Source organism: Talpa europaea (genome assembly GCF_964194135.1).
Source record: "Talpa europaea genome assembly, chromosome: 2".
NCBI lineage: Eukaryota > Metazoa > Chordata > Mammalia > Eulipotyphla > Talpidae > Talpa > Talpa europaea.
Window position 1 is genome coordinate 42,094,609 of NC_140068.1, and position 27,060 is coordinate 42,121,668.

The window sequence follows — 27,060 nt, forward strand, 5'->3', positions numbered from 1 at the left end:
ATACACAGGATCATTAAGAACCTATTATAAAAGTGTCTGTGTAACCCAGAAGAAATGGACAATTCTGAGACTCATACAACCTCAAATCTGAACCTGGTTGAAACATACAGCTTAAACAGTCCAATCACAAGAGCTTAAATTGAACGAAGAATAAAGTCTCCCTAAGAACAAAGACCCAGGACCAGATGGTTTCTCCAGTGAATTCTACCAAACCTATAAAGAAGATCTAATATCTGTCCTACTACATTCTCAAAAAAAAAAAAAAAAAAAGCTGACGAGAGGAAAACTCCCCAATACATTCTATGAGGCCAGTATTACCTGATCCCAAAACCAAACAGAGATAGCACAAAAAAAGAAAATTATAGACCAGTATCTCTGGTGAATGTAGGTGCAAAAATTCTCAACCAAAAAAAAGCCAGCAGCAGGCAGAGCGTTCCTACTTGTTAGACAGGATACTGCCTGATTTATGAATTGTTTAGTAAAGCCAATTAGGTCTCTAAATTTGAAAAAAAATGAAAAAGCACAGAAAATGTATTACCATGTAAGATTGTCTTTTCCTCCCCAGGTTTCTCATCTTCTTGTTTGCCTTTTTTCTGCCTCTTTGCTGTGATTTCATCTAGTTCTTTCTGTTCTTCCTAAGGGAATTAAGGAATGAATTTTAAATGGATGCGCTATGCCATCGTACCCAAAACTGGTTATAAATTCTTTATAATGAGGTGCACTTTTGGTGAAGCAATAGTTGCAACTATGTGTTCCAGGATATCAATCTCAACTCTTTGACAGATTACAAAAATGGCATCAAACACATAAAGGGTAATGGATAATGCTTTTAATCTCATTTTATACAAATACTCAACCTTCTGGAATATCTAGAAATAATCTAACTTAGCAAATGAAAGAGGCAACTACAAAATCTAGTATCAGAAAGGAAAATGAATTTTAGTATACATGTTGTCTTCAGTGAACAGTTTTTACACAGTCAGTTTTACACACAAGACTAGATTTGTGACACTACTCTTATGACAGCAACAGTGGGTAGAAGGTGGGTCAGTAGTAAATCTTTGTAATAACAAAGAAGTCAGCAGATAATGTTTAAAATAAATAAATAGCAGCATATGTATATTATTAACATACATGGACATAAGATACAGCTAAAGGTAAGTTTCATGATAGGTGATTCCTGATCTGGTCCCCTGCTGTTATCACAGGACCCAGAACAATGACTAGCTCAGAGACAATAAGATTAGGAGGCTGAAAGGGGGTTTTATAGTTTCACTTTATAAGTTTTATAAAGTGAAATTTTATAAAGCACTATTAAAAAAACCAAATTACTTTGTTAAAATTTTTAAATAATAAAGAAAACCTATCAATTCTAAAATTATAGAAAGGCTGATTCTATCATTATTATCTGATTATTTGTTATCAGAAGAGCAGCTACCCTGGCAGCTTAAGAGCATCATGGTAATTTTTATTAAAAATTGCTCAATATGTTAGCAATTAACATGAAAAAAAAATAAATAAAAATATTCAAAAAAGAAACACTATTTTCTTAATCAAGGCAAAGAAATTTTGATGAGTCATCTGGTCTAAGCAAATCTCAAGTTTATTAATATAGAAAATATGTGCTATAGAAATACAGCATATACCTGAATTGATAATGAAAAACATCAAAACTTACTTCTGAAGGTTTGGCTACATCTTTTTCATCCACATATTTTGCCCATGGTCCCAAGAAACCATCAATATTAGATGCATCATTTTCTTTGAACTTTTTCCTCTTTTCTATTTTCTTCTGACCAGTTTCAAACACAGTTAAACCTGCATTAAAAAAATTAAAAGGATCAAAATATGGATATTTTTGAAGGAAGTAGCAGCACACATATAATTTACTTTATTTTTTTTTTAATATTTATTTATTTATTTATACAAGCACTAGGTACAGTCAGAAGCGCGGGAGGGTGAGAGAGTTCACCAGAGCCAGAGTGGGGAGCAGAGCAGGCAGAAGGACCGAAGTACACGGCTGAGGGGAGCAACGGGCGGCAGGAGAGGTCTGCGCGCCATGTGGGACCCTCTGCCGGTGGCCAGGGAGCAGCTGGAGATCGAACCGGCGCTGCAGAGGCTGCGGGCAGCTTCGCAACCCAGTGCTCAACCGCTGTGCCACCGGGGAGGCCCTATAATTTACTTTATAAGTTTAAATGATGATTGCTCAAGTGACCAAAGATTTAATAAAAAATGCAAAATAAAATCTATATAAATCTGTCAGATATACCAGCTAACTTTATACAAAAAAGGGATTCAGAGGCCTCCCCAATGGCGCAAGGCATTAAGATGCAACCTATGAAGCTGTACACAGCCACTGCAGCATGAGTTTGATCCCCGGCAGGCCAGGGAGCAACCCACATGGTGCAGCAGACCTCTCCTGTCTCGCCCTCTGCTCCCCTCAGCAGTGTACTTCAGTCAATCTGCCTGTTCTGTTCCCTACTCTGTCTCTGGTGAATCCTCTCACCCCCCCACACCTCTGTCCTATACCCCAGTTCTTGTATGCATAAATAAATAAATCTTTGAGGAGGAAAAAAAAAGGATTCAACCTCTGGGCAAGAAACTTTCTACAACTGCAGTATTTTGCAAATTCTAATATATTTAAAGACTTAGACCTGTAATCCTACAGTGGCACATGATCTTTTTAATTAATTACAGTATCAGTGAATTCTTACCAGTTTTTCAAAGAAACTTAGAATTTAATATTGTTAAAGATAAAGCTACCTTTGAAAGAACTAAAAATTATCATTTAAAAAACTGTATTAGGGCCTCCCTTCTGGAGCAAAGGGTTGACACAACCTAGGAAACTAACCGCAGCCTCTGCAGCACGAGTTTGATTCCTGGCCAGGGAGCAACCCATATGGCGCAGCAGACCTCTTCTGACTCGCCCACTGCTCCCCTCAGAAGTGTATTTTAGCCAGTCTACCTGTTCTGTTCCCCACTCTGTCTCTGGTAAATCCTCTCACTCCCCACACCCCTGGCATATACCCCCCATTCTTGTGTGCATAAATAAATAAATCTTGGAAAAAAAACTGAATTAGATGAGATTAAAATAAATAATTAATATCTTTGCTTCACTTGTAATACAACAATGTAAATTAAAGTTTTCTAGGAATCTGGTATTTCTTCCAAGTGATCTCAACTTAAATTTGGCCTCTAATAGTATAAATCTCAAGAGTGAAAAGAAAGGAGGAAAAGGATATTTCTGGGTGATATTTTGATTTGATCAACAAGAGGTAGCATGTGTGGTCATTAAATTGGAAAAAGAAAAGTTTATGGGAATCATGGTCAAAATTTAACAGCTAACTGAATAGCTAGCTACATAAAGCTATGGCTTATAGATGTCTAACTTAAAGAAAAGATCTTACCTATATGAATATAAATCAGTTTCCTTTAGGCTGTGTGTAATAACAAAAGCTCATTAAAATTCTACTTTAAAAAAACTCTAGCTCATTTACCAAAATAGTTTCATCATAAAGACATGTTCTATAGCTACTAACCAGAAATATCCTTGTATAACCAGCACACTGGTTTTCTATGAACACTGTATGGATAAAATTCCAATGTACAAGTTAGCATTTAGAGCATGACACTATATCACGTAATAATAAATACAAAATGAGTATGACAAATATGTACTTAAAACACATATATAAACTCAGTCTTTAAAACAACCCTTCAAAGATAATCTCCACAGAAAAGAGCAATTAAAATGTTTTCTGTTCTGAGAAAATATAGTTTGACATTAGTGTTGAGAAATGGCTAAAATCAGCTATACTTTATAGTTCATTTAATAAGTTATACAGGATTGGGACTGCCAAGTATTCATAAGAGCCCAAATAACAGGTACCACTACCTTCCTTAGAAGGTTGCACACCTAGTAAGTGGTAAAAATAGCCTCAAACCTATATTGCTCTAAAATACATCACCCTATTCTCTCAACTTAAAAAAAATGCACTAAGTGAAATAATAGTTTTTCCTACTCTAAAGTCAATCTGCAAGACATTATGCGATATTTAATATTTCCTGTAATTACCTTGATTTTTTTCAGCTTCTTCTACAGAACCAATATATTTAGTAGACACTTGGTGATTATCTAATGAAGGGTCTAATGCATAACCTGAAAGAAAAAAGTACACATTATCCTTATTTAAATTTTTTTAATAGAAGTAACATTGCATTATAGTATCATGTAATTTTCAGGTGTGCATCAGCCACCTGTACTTTTTACTAAAAAAATTACAAACTGTTGACTCCATTTTTTCCATTACACCTATTTTACTACTATGCAAATAATACTCACTTCGCATTTTCCTTCCTAGATTTTGAAAATGGCCTGTAATTTAGTACCAATCCTTCTTTAGAATAATTAACCCAAATCTCACGCTGAACCACAAATGACTTCAACTGAGTAAGAAATATCTTATACAATGATATACAATGTCAATAGCAAATTGACTTAAATTTTCTAGGCGCTTAAAATGTACATTATATATCTGAAAGTTTAGAAACCACTTTCTTTTTATTTTTGGAAATATGGTGTACTTTATCAAACTAAATAAATTAAATACTATCAAAAAAAGAAATGGAGTAAGGAGAATACAAAATCTAGCAATTATTTTGAAAATGCCATTCTCAATAAAAAGTCTTGCCTTCCAATTAAATAGGATATATTTCTACTTCATAAATGAATACTTGTATTTCCTTGCTAGGGGAAGTAAGGATATCTAACTAACAGCACTCGAATATAGTCCTTCAACTAATGATAGAATACGTAGCTACATATAAATGTGGTCTTCAGTGGTCTGTGAAAACAAGTAAAGAATATCTATTTAAATCAATTTTTCCTCAAGTAGGGATGCTAGCATGAGAAATATTTGGTAAAGTCAGTTTTAATAATAATTGAGCATATTCACAACAGAGAGCAAGATCATTAATCAGTTTTTGCCTTTGATCCATGTAATTAATCATGGACGGCATAAAGTAATAGACTATTTTTTTTTTTAAAAGTAAGTATATCCAGTGGATATAATTAACATTTTAATTTTCCAACTAAATATTAAAGAACTTCTTTTGGGGAACAAAAAACAGACATATGTTTTCTTATCATCAAACATATTTTTCAAACAAGCTAATATGTAGGTGTTCAACTCACCCTTATGATATGCTAGAATAGAACCAACCACCTGGCTATTAGCACATTTGCATATAGTTTTTTTCAGTGTTAAAATATGTTCTTAGCCAGAGGAGAAAGCTTGATGGCAGAAAAGCAGCTTTGGAGTAGAATCTCTGAAATAACAGGTTCAAATCCCATAAGTTATCTTTCATCTCTTTGATGTACAGAAAAGTGTTCTATAAATAATTTTCAAAAAATGAGACTTTATAAGGCTCATACAAAATTTAGACCAACTCACCCTAAGTTAAAAATCTCCACCATAAAATTTTATCTAGAGTGTAATTGTATCTTGAAGGATATTTCTGTCTGTATAAAAGGCATTACATTATGTGTTTGGAAAGTAGGAGACAGGAAAGGAAGATCTTCCTTGTTCCTTGTGATGTCTGTGTAAGCACCAACCCCCAGCGCATGTGGCCATAGTCTTTTTTCCTGAGAAAAAGACTCAAGAGACTTAAGGAACTTGCCCCACCATCCTCTGGTAAAATCTTTACTGCCACTGTCATCATTACCACTACTGCCCCCCAACTCAAGTAATTAATGATAATGGTATATTTCCTTTACAAATAAGTAAAATAATTTAACTGTATGTCCTACTAGAAGCCAGCCAATGACAGGACAAGATACAACATTTAATACTACAGAATTTCAGTCCAGTTAGTTTTCTACTATATTTCAAATAATAATATCTGCATTTTAGTCCTGAAATAGTCTCATCTATCTTTCGGAAGTTTATTTTCCATTTTAGGTTTTTAACAGTTAATGTCTACATTCTTCCTTTGTAGGTCTATTTGAAACAGCTCTAATAATATCAGTTTAATATTATTAGAGTTTTAAGTTAATTAGTACTACTATCTCAACAGGTAAAAGAAGATACTATAAACAAGCTGTATAAGAATGTTCAAATATACTAGTAGTCCAAAAGAATAAAAGTAAAATAAAGTTCAACAATATTCTGATAATCAAACACAGGAAAAACAATCATACAGGTCTTGGGTCAAGGGAATAGGACTTTCTCACATGATGGTGGCAGTTAAGTTGGGAGAATTCATTGAGAAAGCAATTTGACAAAATATAACAAAAGCTTTAAAAACATTTATACTCTGATCTATTTCTGGACATTAGTTCTTGTCAGATGTATGATATGCAAATATTTTCTCACATTCAGTAAGATGTCTTCGTTTTAAGGATGGTTCCTTTTGCTGTGCAGAAGCTTTTTAGTTTGATAGTCCCTTTATTTACACTTGCTTTTGTTTCCTTTGCCATTAAAAGTGAGTCACCAAAGACATCTCTGAACCCAGTGTCTTGGATGTTTTGACTACATTTCATTCTATATATTTTATGGTTTTGGCTCTTAACCAAGTCTTCAATCAATTTTGAATTAATTTTTGTGTATTGTGTGAGCTAGTGGCTCAGTTTCCCAAGTCCATTTGTCGGAAAGACTTTCTCCATTGCATATTTTAGGTTCCTTTGTTGTAGATTTAACTGTCTATGTAAGTGTGGGTTTATTTCACAGCTAAAATTCTATTCCTTTGGTCTGTGTGTCTATTTTTCTTTCAATACTATTCTGTTTTGATCACTACACATTGGTAGTATAGTATGAAGTCTGGAAATATGGCATCTGTCTTCTTTTATGTTAGGACTGCTTTGGCTATTTGGGGTCATTCATTGTTCCATATAACTTTCAGTAATGTTTGTTCTATTTCTTTGAAGAAGGCATTGAAGCTTTGTAGGGATTGCATTGACTCTGGATGTTGCTTTGAGTAAAATGGGTATTATAACAATGTTAATTTTTCTAACCCAAGAGCATGTTTCCATTTTGTGTGTGTGACCTATTTCTTTTAACAATATCTTACAGTTTTCATTGTATATGTCTTTTCATCTTCATTAAATTACTCCTTAGTATTCTTTTTTTAAAAATTTATTTATTTTTATACAAGAGCTGGGGTACGGGACAGAGGGGCGGGAGGGTGAGAGGATTCACCAGATACAGAGCAAGGAGCAGAACAGGTAGACAACCGAAATACACTGCTGAGGGGAGCAGCGGGCGAGACAGGAGCGGTCTACCATGCCATGTGGGACTCTCCCTGGCCGGCCGGGAATCGAACCCGTGCTACAGAGGCTGCGCACAGCTTCACAGCATGTTGCTCAACCCGCTGTGCCACAGGGACGGCTCAGTATTAATTCTTTTTGTGATTACATATAGGATTGTTTTCTTGATTTCCTTAATCTTTTGGTTTGTTGCTGAAACATAGGAATACAATTACTTAATGTATATTAGCTTTGGAGCCTGCCACTTTACTATACTGATTGTTTCTAATAGTTTCTCCAGTCAAGTTTTTAGGGTTTTAAGGTTTGTCATCTGCAAATAGTGATTATTTTATTTCTTTCCCAATTTGGATTTCTTTTATATCTTCCTCTTGCCTAACTGCTTTAGGTAGGACTTTCAATATAATGTTGAATAGTAGCAGTGGAAGTGGATATCCTTGTCTTGTACCTGATCTTAGAGAAAACCTTTCAGATTTTCACCACTAAATATCTTAATTTCTGAGATGTCTGTTGTAAAGTCTCTATTTCTGATTTGAATTTACTAGAGGAGTTTTGTCCATTTTTTTCTCAGTGAGTCAAGCCAAAGTTTTGTCATATATGGCCTTTATTATGCTGAGATAGGTTTCTTCTATCCCTATTTTTTGAGATTTTTATCATAAATGGATGTTGATTCTTGTCAAATCCTTTCTCTGTATCTACTGATATGATCATATCCTTGTATTCTTGGAATGGATCCCACTTGGTTATGATGTATGATCCTTTTAATGTAGTGCTGAATCAATTTGCTAAGATTTTGTCGAGGATTTCTGCATCTATGTTTATCAGAAAGATTGGTCTGTGGCTTTCTTTTTTTGAGATGCTTTTGTCTGCCTTTGGTATCAGAGTAATGCTGGCTTCATAAAATGTATTTGGAAGCCTTCCCAATACCTCAATATTCTGGAAGAGTTTGAAAAGGAGAGGTATCAGTTCATCTTTGGCAGAGCTCACTAGTGAAACCATCCAGTCTTAGGGCTTTTGTTTCTTGGGAGGCTTTTAACTATTTTTTTCAATCTTTACTTGTAATTGATTTGTTCAGCTTTTCTATTTATTCCTGATGCTGTATTGGAAGATTGTATGCTCCTACTAATCTGTCCATTTCTTATAGGTTTACCCATTTTATTGGCATAAAGATGTTCATAGTAGTCTTTTATGATCTTCTGAATTTCTGAGAAGTCTGTTGTAATGTCTCTGTTTCTGATTCAAATTTACTAGAGTTCTGTCCATTTTTTTCTTAGTGAGTCTGACCAAAGGTTTGTCTATTTTGTTCTTTTTTACAAAGAACCAGTTTTTGGCTTCATTGATCTTTTAGATTACCTCTTTGATTTCTACTTTGTTTATTTCTGCTCTAATTTTTATTACTTTCTTCCTTCTAATAGCTTTTGTTTTTTTTTTTCTTCCACTCGCTTAAGGTGTAAGGCTAGATTATTTATTTGAGCTTCTTATTGCTTGATGTGGGCTTATATTGCAATATATTACCCTTTTAGTACTGCTTTTGCTGTGTCCCATAGATTCTTGTAGGTTTTGTCTTCAGTCCTATTTGTCTCTAGGTATTTTTTTAATCTATTCTTTGATTTTCTCATTAACCCAAAAGTCATTTAACGGTACACTGTTCAGTCTCCACATAGCAGAGGTTCTTCTGGCTTTCTTTCTATGACTGATTTATAGTTTGATACTGTTGTGATCAGAAAAGATACTTGATATAATTTCAAGATCTATGGATTTATTTACACTTGATTTGTGATCTAACATGTGGTCTATTTTTGAGAATTATCCTTGTGCACTTGAGAAGAAAGTGTACTTGGCTTTTTTGGGGCACAGTCCCCATTAAACCCATTCTACTCATTGATAAAATTGGAGGGTTGAGTCCCCTACTACTGTGTTGCTGCCACTGTCTGTTTTTAGGTTTGTCAATAGTTTCCTTTGTTCCTTTGTTTGGGGCACATATATTTACTTTCCCTGGGATCCCTGTTGTGCCTTCAGACTGCTGATGTGTACCCCTGCTCCTGAGCACAGTCTCCTGGTGTTTCTCTCTCCCCACCTCCAGTTCAATGAAGCAGTCGCTCTTCTTGTGTCAAAGTCTGTGTTGATCTCCTATGTCTAAGGGGTGTACCCATTTTACCCCAAGGGACTCTGTGGGTACACTCCCAAGAGGATCATCTAACAGTAAATTAGAGGGATAATTTACTGTTAGATGATCCTCTTGGGAGTGAAGCAAGGAACCTCCTCTGTCACTATATTGGTTCATCTCTAGGCATGCTATCTTAATGGTGATTTTTGGCACACTTTTCAGTCAGTTATAAAATGGCCTTGGTGAAAGATGGTCCAATACATGGCAATTCTTTTTATATGGCAATTCTCTAATATATGGTACTTTTCAAGAATATATTGTGATAAGTAACTATCTGTATACCTCTAAACTAGTTTACAATGAATTACTTTGTGTTACTCACTAAAAATCAGGAAAAAACTTAACTTTCCAACAATAGAATAATTATATAAATTATGCTCTAGCTAATTAGTGGTATTACAGACTTCATAAAAATGATAGGCTTTAAGATTATACAGTCACACTGAAAAATGACTATGATGGAACACTGAATAAAAATGTGCTATGTAAAATTTTTAGTGTAGGAGGATTAAGCTCTGTAATACAAGTATGCATATGAAAAAGACTTGGAGAGATAAAGATCATAATGCTAAAGTAGATATTCTGTATAGTGGGATTGAAGGTAACCTTTTTCTTCTCAAATGTTTTAGACATTTTTTCCCCCCATGAAAATAGCTTATTAAAAAGCACACTTAACATATGAGATTATTTTAGGCCTAAATTGCAAATATGCATAATATTTCATATGATAGTGTTTTCTTGATAATTTTGGTCCTATAATAATAATGGAAGTTATTGGTTGATGGAACAAAAAATTTCATTTCAAATTTAAAAAATTCTATTAATAAAAAAATAAGGAGGTATTAGAATTCTAACTGCAAAGAAAACTTAAGAAAAAAGAAATGTGCCAATATCAACAAATGTGATTATTAAATCTATTATAAAGAAAATTCAAAGTTTTCTTTTTAAAAACTCTTGTGGAAAGAAACAAACCAGCACAAGTAATTAATTCATAAAGAGGATCACAACAAGCATAAAAACATCCCTATTCACTTTGTTCATCCACCTCTACCAAAAAGTTCTTCAAAGCATAAGATGATCAAGATATCTGTTAACCTACAGATGCAGATTATAGGAATAGAAAGGAAAGGCACTACAAATATGGACAAATCTGATATAAGTGACCAAAATTCATGATCCATGTAACTTTAGTTGTAAGGACATTATAAAGAATATCTTCTTTTAGAGGGAGTTCTCATTTTATTATGCACATTTACTTTTTAAAGTTTTACCATTAGTAGGACAATTATTTTACACAATGAAGACCTGTTTATTCTACTTCCTGATGTCCCTCAGAAAACTTCTAAGTGCTAAGGTTTGAGAAAGAGTAAAGTCAACTAGTAAGATAAGTCAACTATAAGATAAAAATGGAACTTCTTAATACTATCCTGTCATTTATCAACTTCAACAGCTATATGCACATAATAGACATCCAATGACAAAAATTCATTATCATTTACAACAGAGAAATTGTTTTTAAGAACACAGTATATTTTTACTACTCAGAAATCAAGGCAGATTTAGAATGACAGCTAAAATTATTACTTTACATCCTTGTTTACAAAATTATATATAATATGTATAACACACACTGCTCTTTTCAAAGAATCCAGAATAATAAATGTTAAAAGCCAGAAGATAAAATAGATTTATACACCATTTCCTATAAAATGAAACTGCATAGAAGCCTTACCATATGTAGCAAAAGTTCTTCTTTGCTGTTCAAACATAAAATCATTGATATGGGCTGGTTCAGCATATCCCGAAAGCATATTTCTAGGTGCAGCCATTTGCTGTGTCCTAAAGGGATTTTCTGGTCCAAACTGCAAAGTACCAATATAAAAAAAACAAAATAAAACAAAAAAAAACCCCATCAAGTTCTGAGTGTATAAAGCTAGAATTATTAAAATAATACACAATGTACAATGTAGTTTCAACTGAAAAATCATCACAAGCCCAAATAACCTATATAGGAACATGCTCACCTCACATAGTTCAGTATAATTGGACAATAACTGATTAGAACTATTAGTGTCTAGGACAGGAGAGGAATCTTACCCAATTCTACAATGCTGCTATTTAAATTTAACTTAATTACAATAAAATATTCAGTTCCTCACAGTAGCCACATTTTAAGAGTGCAATAGCTATGTATGTTTATTGACAACTACATTTCCAGTATCTCAGGAAGTCCTATTTGACCCTATGGCTCTACATAATGGAGTCTTACTACAGTTTTATCTAAACCATAATAAGGGTGATTTTTGGGGATTATTGTATAATAATGGCACAATGATACAATTAAAAAGTAAAAGACATGTATCTCCCACTGGAGTGTGAATCCTTAATACTTACCACAGAGCCTGGCAATAGAAAGCACTAAAGAAGGAAAGATTAGTCAGAATCCCACTCAGGGCAGAGGATAGGAAAAGAGATAATAAAAGTAAAATGCTTGAAAAAGTCCCTAAGGAAAGACATTACAAAACTTCCTTATAGTAAATAATTTTATTGATTAACAGGACCAAGACTAGAACAAACCCTGGTCTATTCCATTCTACTACATCATAACATTCCTAAACTTACATTCACAGTCTCTATAAAAAAGTAGGTGAAATGTGTGAGAATAGATTAAGTGCTATTAACTTAATGCTAATATAAAAGATATTGGGGAAATTCAACTCTTCCCTTTTTGTTTTAAAATAAAATGAATTCCTCACTTTGGAAATACTAGAATTAGCCTAGATATTTTCATTTGATCTCAGGAAGGTCTACTGTTATGGTCAAATGTTTTGACACTAGAACATCTTGAATCACTACCATCAGAAACCACCTTTTCTATGATACATTTTCAGAGTCATAAATTATTGATCTTCTCATAACCACAATCCTGTCTTCTTTAGATTGAAATATTATACTATGCATGGAAATATGAATTTAAATGACATTGGAGTTGCCTTATAATTTTTTTCTGCTTTACAAGAAAATAAATTACTACACTATTGCTTTCTATTGACAGTTTCAATTTCTATGTTTGAAATGACTCAATCTTAACATATCTGGTATATATAGCTTATACTACTATTTATCTTAAATAAGGAATAGTACAAATCTTTGCAGCACATATTAGTTCTTTCTGTGCTGGTGGTTGGAATGTAGGAGGAAAAAAATCTAGATCGCCAAATGCTAGAAGTTACAATTCATATTTCATTCAGTCAAGAAATTTATAACAAAAAGAACATTCATAAAATCAAAGATAATAAAATGTTTCAAAAGTTTCTCAGATGCTCAGCCTGCTAATAGTTACCATCTGCACAGCAGCAGCTGATAAGATTTGAGAGAAAAATTAAAAAAAAAAAAGATAAAAATCCTCATTGCCTTTATTGCTACTCCAATAACATAAAATAAATGACCAATCACTGTACTTAGTTTTCAATTTAAAAATAAATTATAATTTTTATAGTCTTAGTAAGATTTTACAAAGAAAACAATTCTTCTACAGGCCATAAATATCAAATTGGCTCTGCCTTTTAATGAGAAATGCTTGGTGTTAAAGAACTTTATTTCTATAGGACTACAGATCTACATATGATAGTAAATACATTGTATATCGGGCTCTATTCCTAAATGTGCTTATATTCAACAAATATTTAATTTGAGATAATAAAAAGTCTTCTAATAAAGGATTTTTGTATGAAGGGAGGATTCGTTTACATTTGGCTCAGCTTAACTGCTTGATTACTGGCAGCTCAGAGCTGAACTCAATGACATTAAATGTCAACAAAGGTGGAGAATGTTATTCAGAAGGATTCACCTCGTGCGACTATTCAAAAAATTGTCTTCCAGATTTTCTTGGTCTCTACAAATATGTACCTCTCTTATTGGGTGAACCAATAAAAAACAAAACCACTAAAAAAACTCGCAAAATGATTTTCTGAATATTTTTCAATTTTTTTTTGTAGTCAATGAAGTTTAGGAGTAAATCTGTATTCAAGTGATTTTAAAAAACATATTCAAGATAATTGGGTATAAATATCATTTTTTAGTTAACATCTAATAAGTTCAGCTAATAGTTTGAAGTACATCATAGTCAACAGAATTTAACCTCCCTATATAAAACTTACACATTTAAGTATTAATTCAGATCATTGCACCAAAAAGAATGTATAATGGTTCTGAGAAAAAGTGGTAATAAGTAACCTTACATTTTTCACCTAAGTAAATTAGTGATTTATGTATAGAGTTGGGAGAAAAGCATTTTTTTTTTTAAAGATTTATTTATTTATACAAGCACTGGGTACAGTCAGAAGCGCAGGAGAGTGAGAGAATTCACCAGAGCCAGAGCGGGAGCAGAACAGGCAGAGTGATGAAGTACACTGCTGAGGGGAGCAGCGGGCGGCAGGAGAGGTCTACGGGCCATGTGGGACCCTCGACTGGCAGACGGGGATCGAACCGGTGCTGTAGAGGCTGCGGGCAGCTTCGCAACCCAGCGCTCAACTGCTGCGCCATCGGGGAGGCCCGAGAAAAGCATTTTTAATTGTTAAGATACTGGTTGATACATATAAGAGATATGCATATTGTAAGGCAGTGGTCAAAGTCTTCAATGAGTACAGTTTCTCAGCAGAATATCACAGCATTACAATTAAGAAAATTTATAGTAAAAAAATGATTACATGAAGTCATAACCATAAGTTGACATATAGAATAAAAACTCCAGGTTATTGAAGTAAAAAATCATATTACACTTAGATTGTTGTTTTTCATTAATATTTAGTGCAACCATCAATGCTTAAAAACATTTATAAACATGGGCCTCCCTGGTGGCGCAAGCAGTTGAGCGCAGTGCTGTGAAGCTGTCCGTAGCCTCTGCAGTGCCGGTTCGATCCCCACTGGCCTCAGGGCAACCCATATGGCGAGCAGATCTCTTCTTTCTTGTCCGCTGCTCCCCTCAGCAATGCATTTCGTCAGTCTGCCTGTTGTGTTCCCCGCTTTGTCTCTGGTGAATTCTCTCACCCTCCCACGGATCTAGCCTGTACCCCGGCTCTTGTATAAATAAAAATAAATCTTAAAAAAAAATTTATAAACAAGCTTTAAGGTGAGACAAATGTATTGGTTAACAATTATTTTCTACAAATTTGGAGAAGATCACCACAGATCAATTTTATTGGCAGAACATCTCAATCTTATAAGACATAAGCACAGTTTATTACTAATGTAAGAATATTTTAATAGTGCTGATTATATGAGGTTGGGCCCTACTTTCCTCATTTATACAAAAAAAAAAAAAGAACTGAGCTGTATGATTTATAAAATTCATTCTAATAATATTTACAGCTGCCCTTACAGTCAGATTTTTAATAGTAAATGGCATTTTCCCCTCCTCACCTTTTATATATTTTTTTTATTCTTAAAAGTACTATTATTTTAAGGAGTTTTAAGTTTTCTCTGAGGGCTTATGGGTTTTATATGAGCTTAGAGAAGTAACATTTTCATCTAAGCAGATCCAAAAAGGATTGAGTGAAAGGAAGAAAATGGCTAGACTAAAACAACAGTTATTGCATCTTCAATTTCTACATAGAATTTGAGAAAGCTTATCTGTATAAGTAGCTAGATGATTTAGCAAGTTTTTGGCTGAGAGGGAGAAATGGTATTTTATAAGGTAAAACAGCCAACTCACTTCACTGAATTAGCAAAGTCAAAAGCATGAGGTATACTCTGCAACTACCACAATGGCCTGATTCAAACTGATATTCCAGTACTAGAGCGATTGTTGAGTGATATGGATGGACCCAAATCCCCAGATATGCCACGTGCTGGCAGGATTTCAGTTTCCTTGCTATCAAATGAGGAAAAGAGTACTTACTTTATAGGGCTATAGTCAGGACTAAAGGCAATAAAGCAGATAAATGGTGGATAAATCTCTCACGGTTGTATCTGGCACCCGGTAATGGTATGGTAGCTTTTTTCATTCTACCCCTCTACTTTTCCATTATGCAAACCCATGCCAAATTAACCCTCTAAAAATCCAGCTGTGATTATGCCACTTCCCCATTAAAGAACCTTGGAAATCTATTTGTCATCTATTAAATCAAAACCAAATCCTTCATGTTGGTCCCCTATGCAATGTTAAATAAAATACCATTCTAGTCTTACCCCCCTTCTCTCCCCTATACTAGTTCTTTAGATCTTATGATTTGATTGGTGCTGTTCCCTTCTGCCTGTGATCTTTCCTCATAAAAACCTATCTAGCCATCAATGCCGATACTATTACTATAAATAATAACTACCATCTCCATTAAATGCTTACATTATGTCACTGAGTCACAGGGTTTCCTAAACACATCATATATTTTTAAACACATAATTTACCCTTTTAACTCACTAGAGTAGAATTTACCTCATTTCAACATGTAAAGACTAAGAAAACCAAGGTCAAAGCAAGAGTTAATAAGCAATCCATTTAACTATAAATCTCAAGTTCTTAACTGGAATTCCATTGTTTACTTCAAATATGACTGCTTTCATGGAACTTTTCCTAATCTTAACAAGCATATATTACCTCTCTTTAAATTTGAATAGTATTTTAAAGACATAATAGGAAATAGCCTGGTCCCTGTCTTTTCTAAAAATACACTTGCATATCATCTCTGGGAAACACTAGTTGAGGAGAAGGATTATATCCTCTTTCTAAGACTGGATTCTCAAAATATGGAACTTAAATTTCATATAGCAAAGTTCCTTTCCAGACTGCCAACTTATATGGATCCTAGTCATAAATTTGAAGTTTAATAATTTTTTATGTTACAGATAATCTATTTGGCAACCAGAAAAAATTATAATTTTTTTTCACTTTTCAGTTTCACTCTTAAAATGTCGACAACCAGCATCAACGTGTTACTAGCATATTTTCTATATAGCCTACTTTCCATATTTAGAGGAGGTCCCCCAACCAAAGGGGGGGGGGAAAAACCCAGAACATTAAAGGACTGATAATCCCCAAAGAAAATAATAGGCCCCTCATCAATAGCATCACAAAAAACTTTGACCATTTCAATTTTTCTTGAAAGTTTTGAAAAGTGTAATTTATACAGCACTATACTAGGCTTAAGATCTGAAAATATGAGAAAAACTTACTTTACAGAAAATACACTGACATATGAATGTTATATACCACACTACTTGCAAATTTTCTCACTTTCTGACTTCAATGTCTCTATTTTATTGTAGTACATTTCATAAAAAAAAAAAGTCATGAGGCATATATGTAATAATCTCTCTTCTTGGGCTGGCTAAGATGATTCCAAGGGCTATGCAGCAGACTAAAGCTTGATAGGCTATGAGGATATAAAAAATAAGGGGATACAATTTAAGAATGTCTTTTTTTTTCTCAAAGATTTATTTTTATTTATATAAGAACTGGGGCACAGGCCAGAGGCAGGGGAGGATGAGAGAATTCACCAGAGCAGATTGGGGAGCAGAACAGGCAGACTGGCCGAAATACATTGCTGAGGGGAGCAGCAGGCGAGACAGGAGAGGTCTGCCCACCATGTGGGTTTCTCCCTGGCTGGCCGGGAATCGAACCCATGCTGTGGACAGCTTCACAGCACTGCGCTCAACCTACTGCTCATCTCCATCTTTAAAGTGCCTCTGAAAGAACTGGCCACTGAAGCCTTGTTTTATAATTATCTTTTCTGGCATCTCTATTGTATTTTGTCAGTCAAGTGTTTTTTTTTTTTCCTTTTTCAAAGGCAAATTATCTAGACATTTAATCTTTTCCATAAAAACTTTTCTAAATGTACAGTTTCCACTGTTTTTTTTTCTCCCTTTATTTTTTAATCCTTCTATCACTGTTTATCATTATCAGCCATTTATTACTGTCAGAAAAAAAAAATCAAGATGGCTAAAGTATTAAGCAGAACAGGCATTCAAGCACTGTCTACTTCTGAGCAGTGACCATGTCAATATATTACCCTTTTTGAGAATTTAGCACAGCAGCGTTTAGAATTAGATGTTTTATAATACACTATGCACTGACAATGCTAATAAACCAAATTTTTACCCTGATAGTTAATTTATACTATTCCCATGTCAATGCTGACAGGAAGATGTTAACTATTTGACATAGAAGAATTATGCATTTTAAGATTTCTTTTTTCCACAGACTGTTCCAAGTTATCAGACAATAGTGTATATATGTAGATAAATAGTAGGTTTTTTTTTTTTTTTAAAGTATTCTATTTTAAAAGTTTAGGTACTTTTCACTTCATTTTTTTTTTTTTAAAGATTTTATTTATTTATTTATACATATAAGCACTGGGTACAGTCAGAAGTGCGGGAGGGTGAGAGAATTCACCAGAGCCAGAGTGGGGAGCAGAGCAGGCAGAAGGACCGAAGTACACTGCTGAGGGGAGCAGCGGGCAGCAGGAGAGGTCTGCGCGCCATGTGGGACCCTCCTCCCGTGGCTGGGGAGCAGCCAGGGATCGAACCGGCGCTGCAGAGGCTGCAGGCAGCTTCGCAACCCAGCTCTCAACCGCTGCGCCACTCGGGAGGCCCACTTTTCACTTCATTTTAGAGAATAGGACATTTTCTAAAATTCTAAGCAGAACACTTTTGTGTAAAACTTAAAAAAATTCAACAGCTATTTGTCTACCCAAATATCATGTAAATATCTTAGAAGGCAGAATCTTAAACAGTCTGTTTTCCTACCTCAGGAGCAAACATGGTCTCGTATGTAGGGTTATACTGAACTTCTTTAACAGCAGGGTCAAGGTGAACTCCAGTCTCCAAATCTTCCTAAAAGAAAACCAAATGAACATTAAAAATCTAACGAGTGCCAACTGTATTTTAAAAGCCATGATGTGATCTGATGGAGAGAATGTGAATCTTACCACAATTTAAAGAATAAAAAAATAGGTACATTAAGGTCACAACCATCCATTTAAATAGCAAAATTATATAATCACTACACCAATGCCATGATTAATAATTCTAATAATTGAACACTAATAAAATCAATGTTTATAGTTTTAGAGGTTAAAATGAACATGAATTTTTTTCCTTTCAAAATACCAACTGTATTCCATCTGAATAAATTAAAAATTTCTAAATTGGTTAACACTATCGAAAGACTTAAGAGTCCAACTCTTCCTCTTTATTAACTCAAAAGACGTGATCGTCTGGTTCAATTTAGGAAGAAACACTCCTTCTTTATTAAGCAAATCTTTTCAGATATATACCCAAATGGTTCTTGGTTAGGGAATGTAGAGAAAACAAAAAGTGGCAGGGTACAGATGTTTCAACCTTCTCAAATTCATCTCCCAGCTGAATCAGAAAAACAATTTTTTTTAAAATATCACCAGCAGTCTTACATTTTATATCCTTACTGCCTAGTAGAATGGAGGGCACTCAGTGCATGTCCAATTAATATTTATTAATTTGAGGAAAGAAAAATAAAATCCATAGAGAAATTAAATATGATGAAGGCTGACCAAAGATCATTGAATTTGGTAAATATGTCACAAAAAAATTTTGCCAAAATAACTTTGGTAGTGGAGTATGGAAAGGCAGTTGAAAGGGGCAAAGTCATAACTAAGATTTAGAAAAACAAGACTAAAAATGTTTTTTTCTTTCTTGGTGGTAGAGACTTGGTGGTAGAGAAGAGATAGGGTGTGAGATTTAGGGATTTTCAGTGTAAAATTAGGGTTTTTTTTTATTTTTAAGATTTATTTATTTATTTATTTATTTGTTTGTTTATTTATTTATACAAGAACCAGGGTACGGGCCAGAGGCGCGGGAGGGTGAGAGGATTCACCAGAGACAGAGTGGGGAATAGAACAGGTGGATTAACTGAAATACACTGCTGAGGGGAGCAGCGGGCGAGACAGGAGAGGTCTGCTGCACCATGTGGGACCCTCGCCAGCTGACCAGGATTGAACCTGCACTGCAGAGGCTGCAGACAGCTTCATAGTGCGGCGCTCAACCACCTGTGCCACCAGGAGAGGCCCAAGTTTGTTTTTTTCTTAAGAAAAGACTAGGTTAAATAGTTACTCAATCGTAAGCTGGAGTAAAGGATTGGGTAGGAAGAAACACATGACAAGGAGGAAGACTAATCAAAGGTATGGTTACCCTGGAAGAGATGGGAGGAGAAAAAATCCAGGACTTAGGGAGAAGATCAATCTCTGAGAAGAGGAGCGTTCTCTCTGAGATGAAATAGAAATGACAAAGACAAGAACGGGTGGTAGATGTTTGGAGCCTGAAGGAGATTTTGGGAGCCATAACTGATCTTTTTATTTTCTTTGTGTAGTCATGTGCACAGGCCTCTTCATAAGGCAAGTTTGGTAAGTTCAGATTAATTCAAGTTCAGATGAAAAGGGAAGGAAACCCAATGGCATAGGTACAGGACTATAGGTGTTTTGATAGTCAGGTTGGTGTGGTTAACACATATCTGAGAAGTGTGAACCTATTCCCTTAAATCATATACGGAGTTGTAAACCAATTTACCTCAATAAAGAAAAAAAATTCCTTGTTTATTTGTACATTAAATTTATTTTTTTTAAGATTTATTTATTTATTTATTTATACAAGAACTAGGGTACAGGCCAGATGCGCGGGAGGGTGAGAGGATTCACCAGTGACAGAGCGGGGAGTAGAACAGGCAGACTGACGAAACACACTGCTGAGGGGAGCAGCAGGTGTGACAGGAGAGGTCTGCCGCACCATGTGGGTTTCTCCCTGGCTGGCCGGGAATTGAACCCATGCTGTGGACAGCTTCACAGCACTGTGCTCAACCACCTGCTCCACCAGGGGAGGCTCTATGCATTAAATTTAGATTAGAATTTAAGTGGATGCATTTATCTGACTGAGCTCAAGTTACAGTCATGAACTTCAGCTGAGAGAATGAGAATCTACGTTGGTATCTGAATTCTGAAGGTTGAGGGTGGGGTAAGATGTTCCTCACATAAAATTCTGGTTTTTTAGATTTACTTGTTTTATTATTATTATTTTTTATTTATACAATAGCTGGGGTACAGGCCAGAGGCGTGGGAGGGTGAGAGGATTCACCAGAGACAGAGTAGGGAGCAGTGAGTGAGACAGGAGAGGTCTGCCGTGCCATGTGGGAATCTCCCTGGCTGGCCAGGAATCAATCCCATGCTGCAGAGGCTGCGGACAGCTTCACAGCGCTGTGCTCAACATGCTGCGCCACCAGGGAGGCCCCTCACATAAAATTCTTAAAGAAGGGGGTACAAATGCTGGGCCATCAAAATACATATAAATATATTACTCTGGCAGGCACACTAGAATTTTCATTGATTAGACACAGCACTTTGCTTAGAGCTCAGTAGCAAAACTCAGTAACAAGTTCAAAGGGGATATATAAATTGCTAAACTGCATAAAAGCTAAATTAAACATTGTTCTCTTTTAATATTCAACTCCTAGTGACAAACTGCTTAAAACCACAGGAACTTAGCCACAATCACACCTCCCCAATGGATTTTACAGAATACAATTGGTATAATCATTTTATAATAAGGTTTATCAAATCTTTCTGATTAAGGGTATTTTAAATATTCTAAATTTGAATTATCTTGAACAGAGTGTACCATCAAAAACCAAATTTTAAAAGCACAATTTAAAACAGTAACTCTGTGTAAACCTCAGTGGCAACTATTAAAAAATGTAATTTGGCTTCTGCTAAAATTATAGAACAATTTGAACAACTCTCAAGAAAATGCAGGGTTATTAATTTTATACTTAATTAAAAAGACTTGGCCAAGTCTACAACCTTATTTCAATATTCATGAGGAATTTAGTAACAATTAGGCATACAATTGAATTACCACAGAATTACAAAGGATTTCTATTCAGTTTTAATTATCTATAAAAAAGAAAGTACACTAAGGAAGGCCATCCTATGGATCAAGTAAATTTACAGAATTTATCTTTTGTTGAGTCAAACTAATGAGAAAAAGTGAAATAATATTTACTTTTAAGTCACATTCACATACCTTATTTTGAACAAAGAAGAAAATAGATGTGAGGGCAAACTCTAGGCTATAAAGCAGAATGAAACTATTAATCATTATTATAAAGTGTTTATCAATTTATGGTATAGCTTTCTTTTTCTCCTAGAAAGTGGTAGTGAACAAACTTGTTAAGATGGGGGTTTAGGTGGGAAGGTAAGAATAGCCATTCAGGTAATGATATCATTTGAATCTGGCCATTTACAAATGAAGCTCATAAGTATGAGAAACATCACCTAAGAAGAAGAAATTTTAAAATATGCTTAAAATCAGAGGCAGACTTTTCATTTTACTTAAGACGGCTAAATGAAAGCAGGGAATAATAGGGGTAGAGTAACACAGTGACTGAAATGAAAGTCATGTCTGCTTTTATTTTATAACTTTAAAGTCAATTAATAAGCAGCTCATGTAACCAAAGAGAGCTTATTACATAATTATCAAAGTGCAAAAACTGACAATGTTGCATTTAAATAAATTTCTAACCAGAAAAATAATCACTGTCATACAGTGGAGAACATAAATGAGTTTAATTGACATCCTACCATAAGAGAACAGAGAACAGAACTAGACTATTATGTGACAAGGTAAGAACTGAGAGAAATATTATTCATTCAACAGTATTCTAGAAATACTGAAAGATCCACAATCCAAACCAATCGATTTCCAACTATAGAAGCAAATTCTGAGCAAGACAAAAAGAAATCCACATCTGTATGTCCTATGATGAATATAAAGCATGAAACTGTAACCCAGTTAAAAGCAGTTGGGGGGTTACATATCCATGACTTAAAAGTAATTAAAAGAAGAAAAAGTTATACTCAGCTGACTTGTTATCGGTAACAATGTAAATTAGAAGTTAGACTATTTTAATATGCTGAGAGAAAATAAATGTCAGCAAGCAAACTAAACCCAGTAAAAATATCCTTCAAGGAAAAACATTTAAAAGATAAACCAAAACTGAAAATAGTTGTCACCAGTTAACATTCACTAAAGGACATTCAATCTAAAGTATACACTACAGATCTCTTGCATGAGAGGCAAAAATCTTATCATTCACTTTCATTTTGTGAGGTTTAAATGTATATAAAAAATACAGGGGAAAATATCCTTCAAGGAAAAACATTTAAAAGATAAACCAAAACTGAAAATAGTTGTCACCAGTTAACATTCACTAAAGGACATTCAATCTAAAGTATACACTACAGATCTCTTGCATGAGAGGCAAAAATCATATCATTCACTTTCATTTTGTGAGGTTTAAATGTATATAAAAAATACAGGGGACTAATAGCTGGAGTGGGGTGTACTGAATAAATACCTCAGTGTTCTAATGTTCCTGCACAGTCCAGAAAGCAGCAAAGTTATTAATTCAAACATATTTTAATTTCTAGAGATAACTACTTAAAAGAAACTGAGGGCATAAACAAACAAAACAAAACCCCTCAGATTCTGACAACAAAATGGTAGTTATCAGAGAAGAGTACAGGGGTAGGAAGAAAGGGTAGAAGGAGTCAACTGGATAGTGGTAGACGGTAACTAGCCCTTTGGTGGTCAGCATGATGTGATGGACACATTTGTCCAGGTGTGAAGATGTACTTCTGAAACTTACAGTCTTGAAAACCAGTGATACCTCATTTGTAAATGAGTAAAAGAAGTGAAGTGTTCAAAAGAACCCACAACGGAGGCCTAGCACACTAACTTTCTGCCTTTCTTCTTTTCTATTACATTATATTGAGACTAAAAAAAAAAATTCTGATGGTTCTATCTCAGAAGTTCTGATGAGTATTATTTTCCTTATTGATTTAGCTCGAAATATTTATTTTTCAGATTTTGTTCCATGCAATACTGAGAAGGCACATTATTTTAGGCACAGCCTAAAATATTTACTATATGGACCTTTACCCAAGTTTGCCAATACCTGGTCAGATTTTAAAAAGATGTTTTATTAGTGCCTGAAAACAATACTCTGCATTGAGAGCTATGTTCTTTATGTCCTTTAGTTTGCTAAATTTGTTCAAATTTTCTTTATCATTATTCATAGTTTATGCTTGTTATAGCAATTACTGAAAGATGTATTAAAATCTCCCACTGTGATGGTAGATTTTTTTGATTTCTCCTTGTAGTCCTATTAAGTTTTGCTTGAAGAGTTTGAGTTTACATTAAGTGTGTACAAAATTAAAACTGTTATACACCTTTTTATGAATGAATCTTGTATCTTTATGAACTGACCCTTTTTATTTTAAAGTTTATTTTATTGATCTTATTACAACCTATGTACTTTCTTTTGCTTTGAATTAGCCTGATATGTTCTTTTTTAATCATTTAACTTTTTACTTTTCCGAACATCTTAGCAAGCAAAGCAAGAAAAAAAAATTGAAAAGAAATAAATATTGCAAGAAAAAAATACTGTCATATTTGCAGCTAACAGGAGTATGTTAGTAAGATCAGTTAGAAAATTAAAGCATGCTATTTATTAATACAATAGCATAAAAAAATACCCACCAAGAAATATCTGCAACAAAACTATACAAGACATTGATGGAGAAAATTAAAAACTTTGGAATAAAATAAAAATCCAAAGAAGACCTAAACAAATGAATAGATATAACATAGCCTGCCAACTGATCTACGATTCAATGCAATCCCAAATAAAAATCCTCTCTGGGCATGTCAAACTTTAAAAGTTAATTCTAAACTGTAACTGGGGCCAAGGATAGACAAGACATTCTTGAATAACAACCAAAAAAGATGTGCGGGCAGGAGGGAAATGCCTTATAAAGATCAGATTATATTATTAAAGATGTGCATAACATAAACAAATAATTCCATATATGTTAATAACTAAAACATAAAAAGCAAAGAAAAGTTAAATGGGAGAATATTTTTATAACTTTAGGATAAGGAAGGAGTACGCAAACAAGAAACAGGAACCACAATCCATTAAGGAATAATTTGATAAGACTATACTAAATAACTTTTTTAAAAAAGATTTATTTATTCATACATACAAGAACCAGGGTACAGGCCAGATGTGCGGGAGGGTGAGAGGATTCACCTGAGACAGAGTGGGGAACAGAACAGACAGATTGACTGAAATACACTGCTGAGGGGAGCAGCGGGTGAGGCAGGAGAGGTCTGCTGCACCATGTAGGACCCTCGCCGGCCAGCCGGGATCGAACCTGCGCTGCAGGGGCTGCAGACAGCTTCATAGCACTGCGCTCAACCGTCTGCAACACTGGGGGAGGCCCTAAATAACTTTTTTTTATCAGACAGTGAAGAGAGTGAGAAGATAAACCACTAAGTGGAAAATATATTTCCATAATTGATAAAGGACAGTATCCAGAATAAATATCTGCAAATCAAAAAGAAAATCAAATGTCACTTCAAAAAGGAAAAAAATCATCAATAGCATATAAAATATGCTCAATCTCATCAGTATTCAGGAAAATGGATTAAAAACCTGCATAAGTTTATAGTCTGCCAAAATTCTTGCTATTACTCACAATACACTTAGCCAAATACAGACGTTATTTGTATGCTTCACATCTCCCTTGGTTATTTTCAATCATTACATTTACTATGAGTAAGCTTTTTTTTTTTGGCATCTATACACTGGGGCGGGAGGTCCTGCCTGAGCTCCGCATCTAAAGGACCTCTGGTACTTCATACAAACTTCCTGGATTTTCTTACTTAAAACTGAAGTGACTGAATTAAGTGAGTTCTAGAGACATCCCTTCACCACCCCCCCCAATCAATCAATGCACACCGATTTCTTTTGTATTTCCTCTTTCATTAATTCTCTTACCAAATATATTTCCCTAATCTTGTGTATTAGGCACTGGAGACATTAAGACAAAGCCATGACAATCTTTGGTCCTCAGGATTTCACAACAGTTCAAGGGGAAAAAAGAGTTGACAAATCATAGCAATGTGGCAAGTGTTACAACTGAGATATGAAAAGGGGGCTTAGGTAGTGAGAGGGGAAATGAACACTGACAGTGAAGTAGGGTATGGGACGGATTTTAAGCAAAGAGACTAATATGAGCAAAATCTTGAGTAGAAAAATAATAGAAGTCGGGGGGCCTGTAGAAAGGTCAGCCTGGGAGAATGACAGGCCTCCTATGTTACATAAGGAACTTAGAAATTGTTCAGTAGGCAACCTGGTGTCTTCCAGTGGGGAAGTGATACAACACTGGAATTCAGAAAAATCACTCTGCATGCACTGTGTTAGGTAAACATGATAACCGCTTCTCTGGCTGAATGGGGTAATGACCTAGGAGACAAGAAAGAAGGAAATAGAAAGACCATTAGAGTGTTATTAAAATTGAAAAAAACAAAGAATCTGAACTAAACAGGTGACAGAAGAGGAAAGACATTTGAGAAATGATACTGAATCACAATGGACAGGTTGAAAAGAAAGAAAAGACAAGAATAACTTCTGGGAGAAATAAGGAAGATATAAAGTAAGGTTGTGCAGTGAAAGTGGAAAGGAAGGACTTGCTATGAGAGAAATTAATGAAGCAGAAATATTACCAGCTGAATGACTACCTTTTTGAAATGACTAGCTTTGAAGCGGAGGCCGAGGGAGAAAAAAAAAGACCAATCGGTTCTTGACACGAACTAATAGGTGCGTTGTGGGATCACTAATCAAAATGGGAAAAGCAAAAGAAATGAATTTTGAGGGAAATATAACAGGTTAATTTTTCAGCATATTGGATTGGAATACCAGAGGGTCATCTCGGAAGAGAACTTTAATAGCTCTGGAGCTGATAAGGAATTTAAGTTGGAAATAATAGCCGGCACTATTACCTGTGCTTAACATGCTTTATGACAAACCTCTAGCCCCACGAGATAAGTTTTAACCCTATTTTACAGATGAAAAAAAAAAAAAAACCCACAAACAACTTAGCCACAGAGCACTTAAGTAACTTATTCATGGTCTACCTTGGTAAGTGGTGGAGGCAGGATCTGAATCCTGACAGTTTTGATTTTAAGGTCTGTGCTAACCACTCCTCAGTGTTCACCTACGAGTGAGTCATCAGTAGCACAGATTGCAGTTGAAGGCATGAAAGAGTATGAGAGGTGCAAAGAGGAATAAGAGCAGAGTCCTGGAAAACATAAATATTGCAAGGGAGGGCAGAAGCACAAGAGATCAGAAGGCTGACCAGGACCTTCTTGGTGGTATAGGAGTTAAGTCTCAGTGCTGTCACCACTACCACAGTGGACACAGCGGACCTCTCCTATCTCACTGCTGCTCCCCTAGCAGTGTATTTCAGTAAAATCTGCCTGTTCTGCTCCCTACTCTGTCTCTGGTCAATGCTCTCACCCCCCCACCCCGGCCTACACCCCACTTCTTATATAAATAAATAAATAAATAAATCTTAAAAAAACAAAAAAAAGTTGAAAATGGACATGGTCCCAAGGAAGATAAAGGTGAAGAAAGTTTCAAGAACTTTTTAACAGTCACTTGATGCAGATACTGAAGTCAGATGCCAGGTCAATGACATTACTCTGGGAGGGTCCTCAAGCTAGCGCTATGCTACACTGAGTTGAAGGGAAAATGAGATGAAATGAC

General features: G+C 34.8%; 1 protein-coding gene across 1 annotated transcript in view; it reads right to left on the bottom strand.

The window, feature by feature from the left end:
* Positions 1-27,060, bottom strand: part of CDC40 (cell division cycle 40) — a gene marked incomplete at both ends in the record, with an annotated part of 44,339 nt that overhangs the window by 15,689 nt on the left and 1,590 nt on the right. Inside the window, 5 exons of the mRNA XM_084256359.1 lie at positions 539-635; positions 1,679-1,818; positions 4,076-4,159; positions 11,161-11,290; positions 18,171-18,257. Of these exons, the coding sequence (XP_084112485.1) occupies positions 539-635; positions 1,679-1,818; positions 4,076-4,159; positions 11,161-11,290; positions 18,171-18,257 (538 nt within the window). The remainder of the gene's footprint in view (positions 1-538; positions 636-1,678; positions 1,819-4,075; positions 4,160-11,160; positions 11,291-18,170; positions 18,258-27,060) is intronic.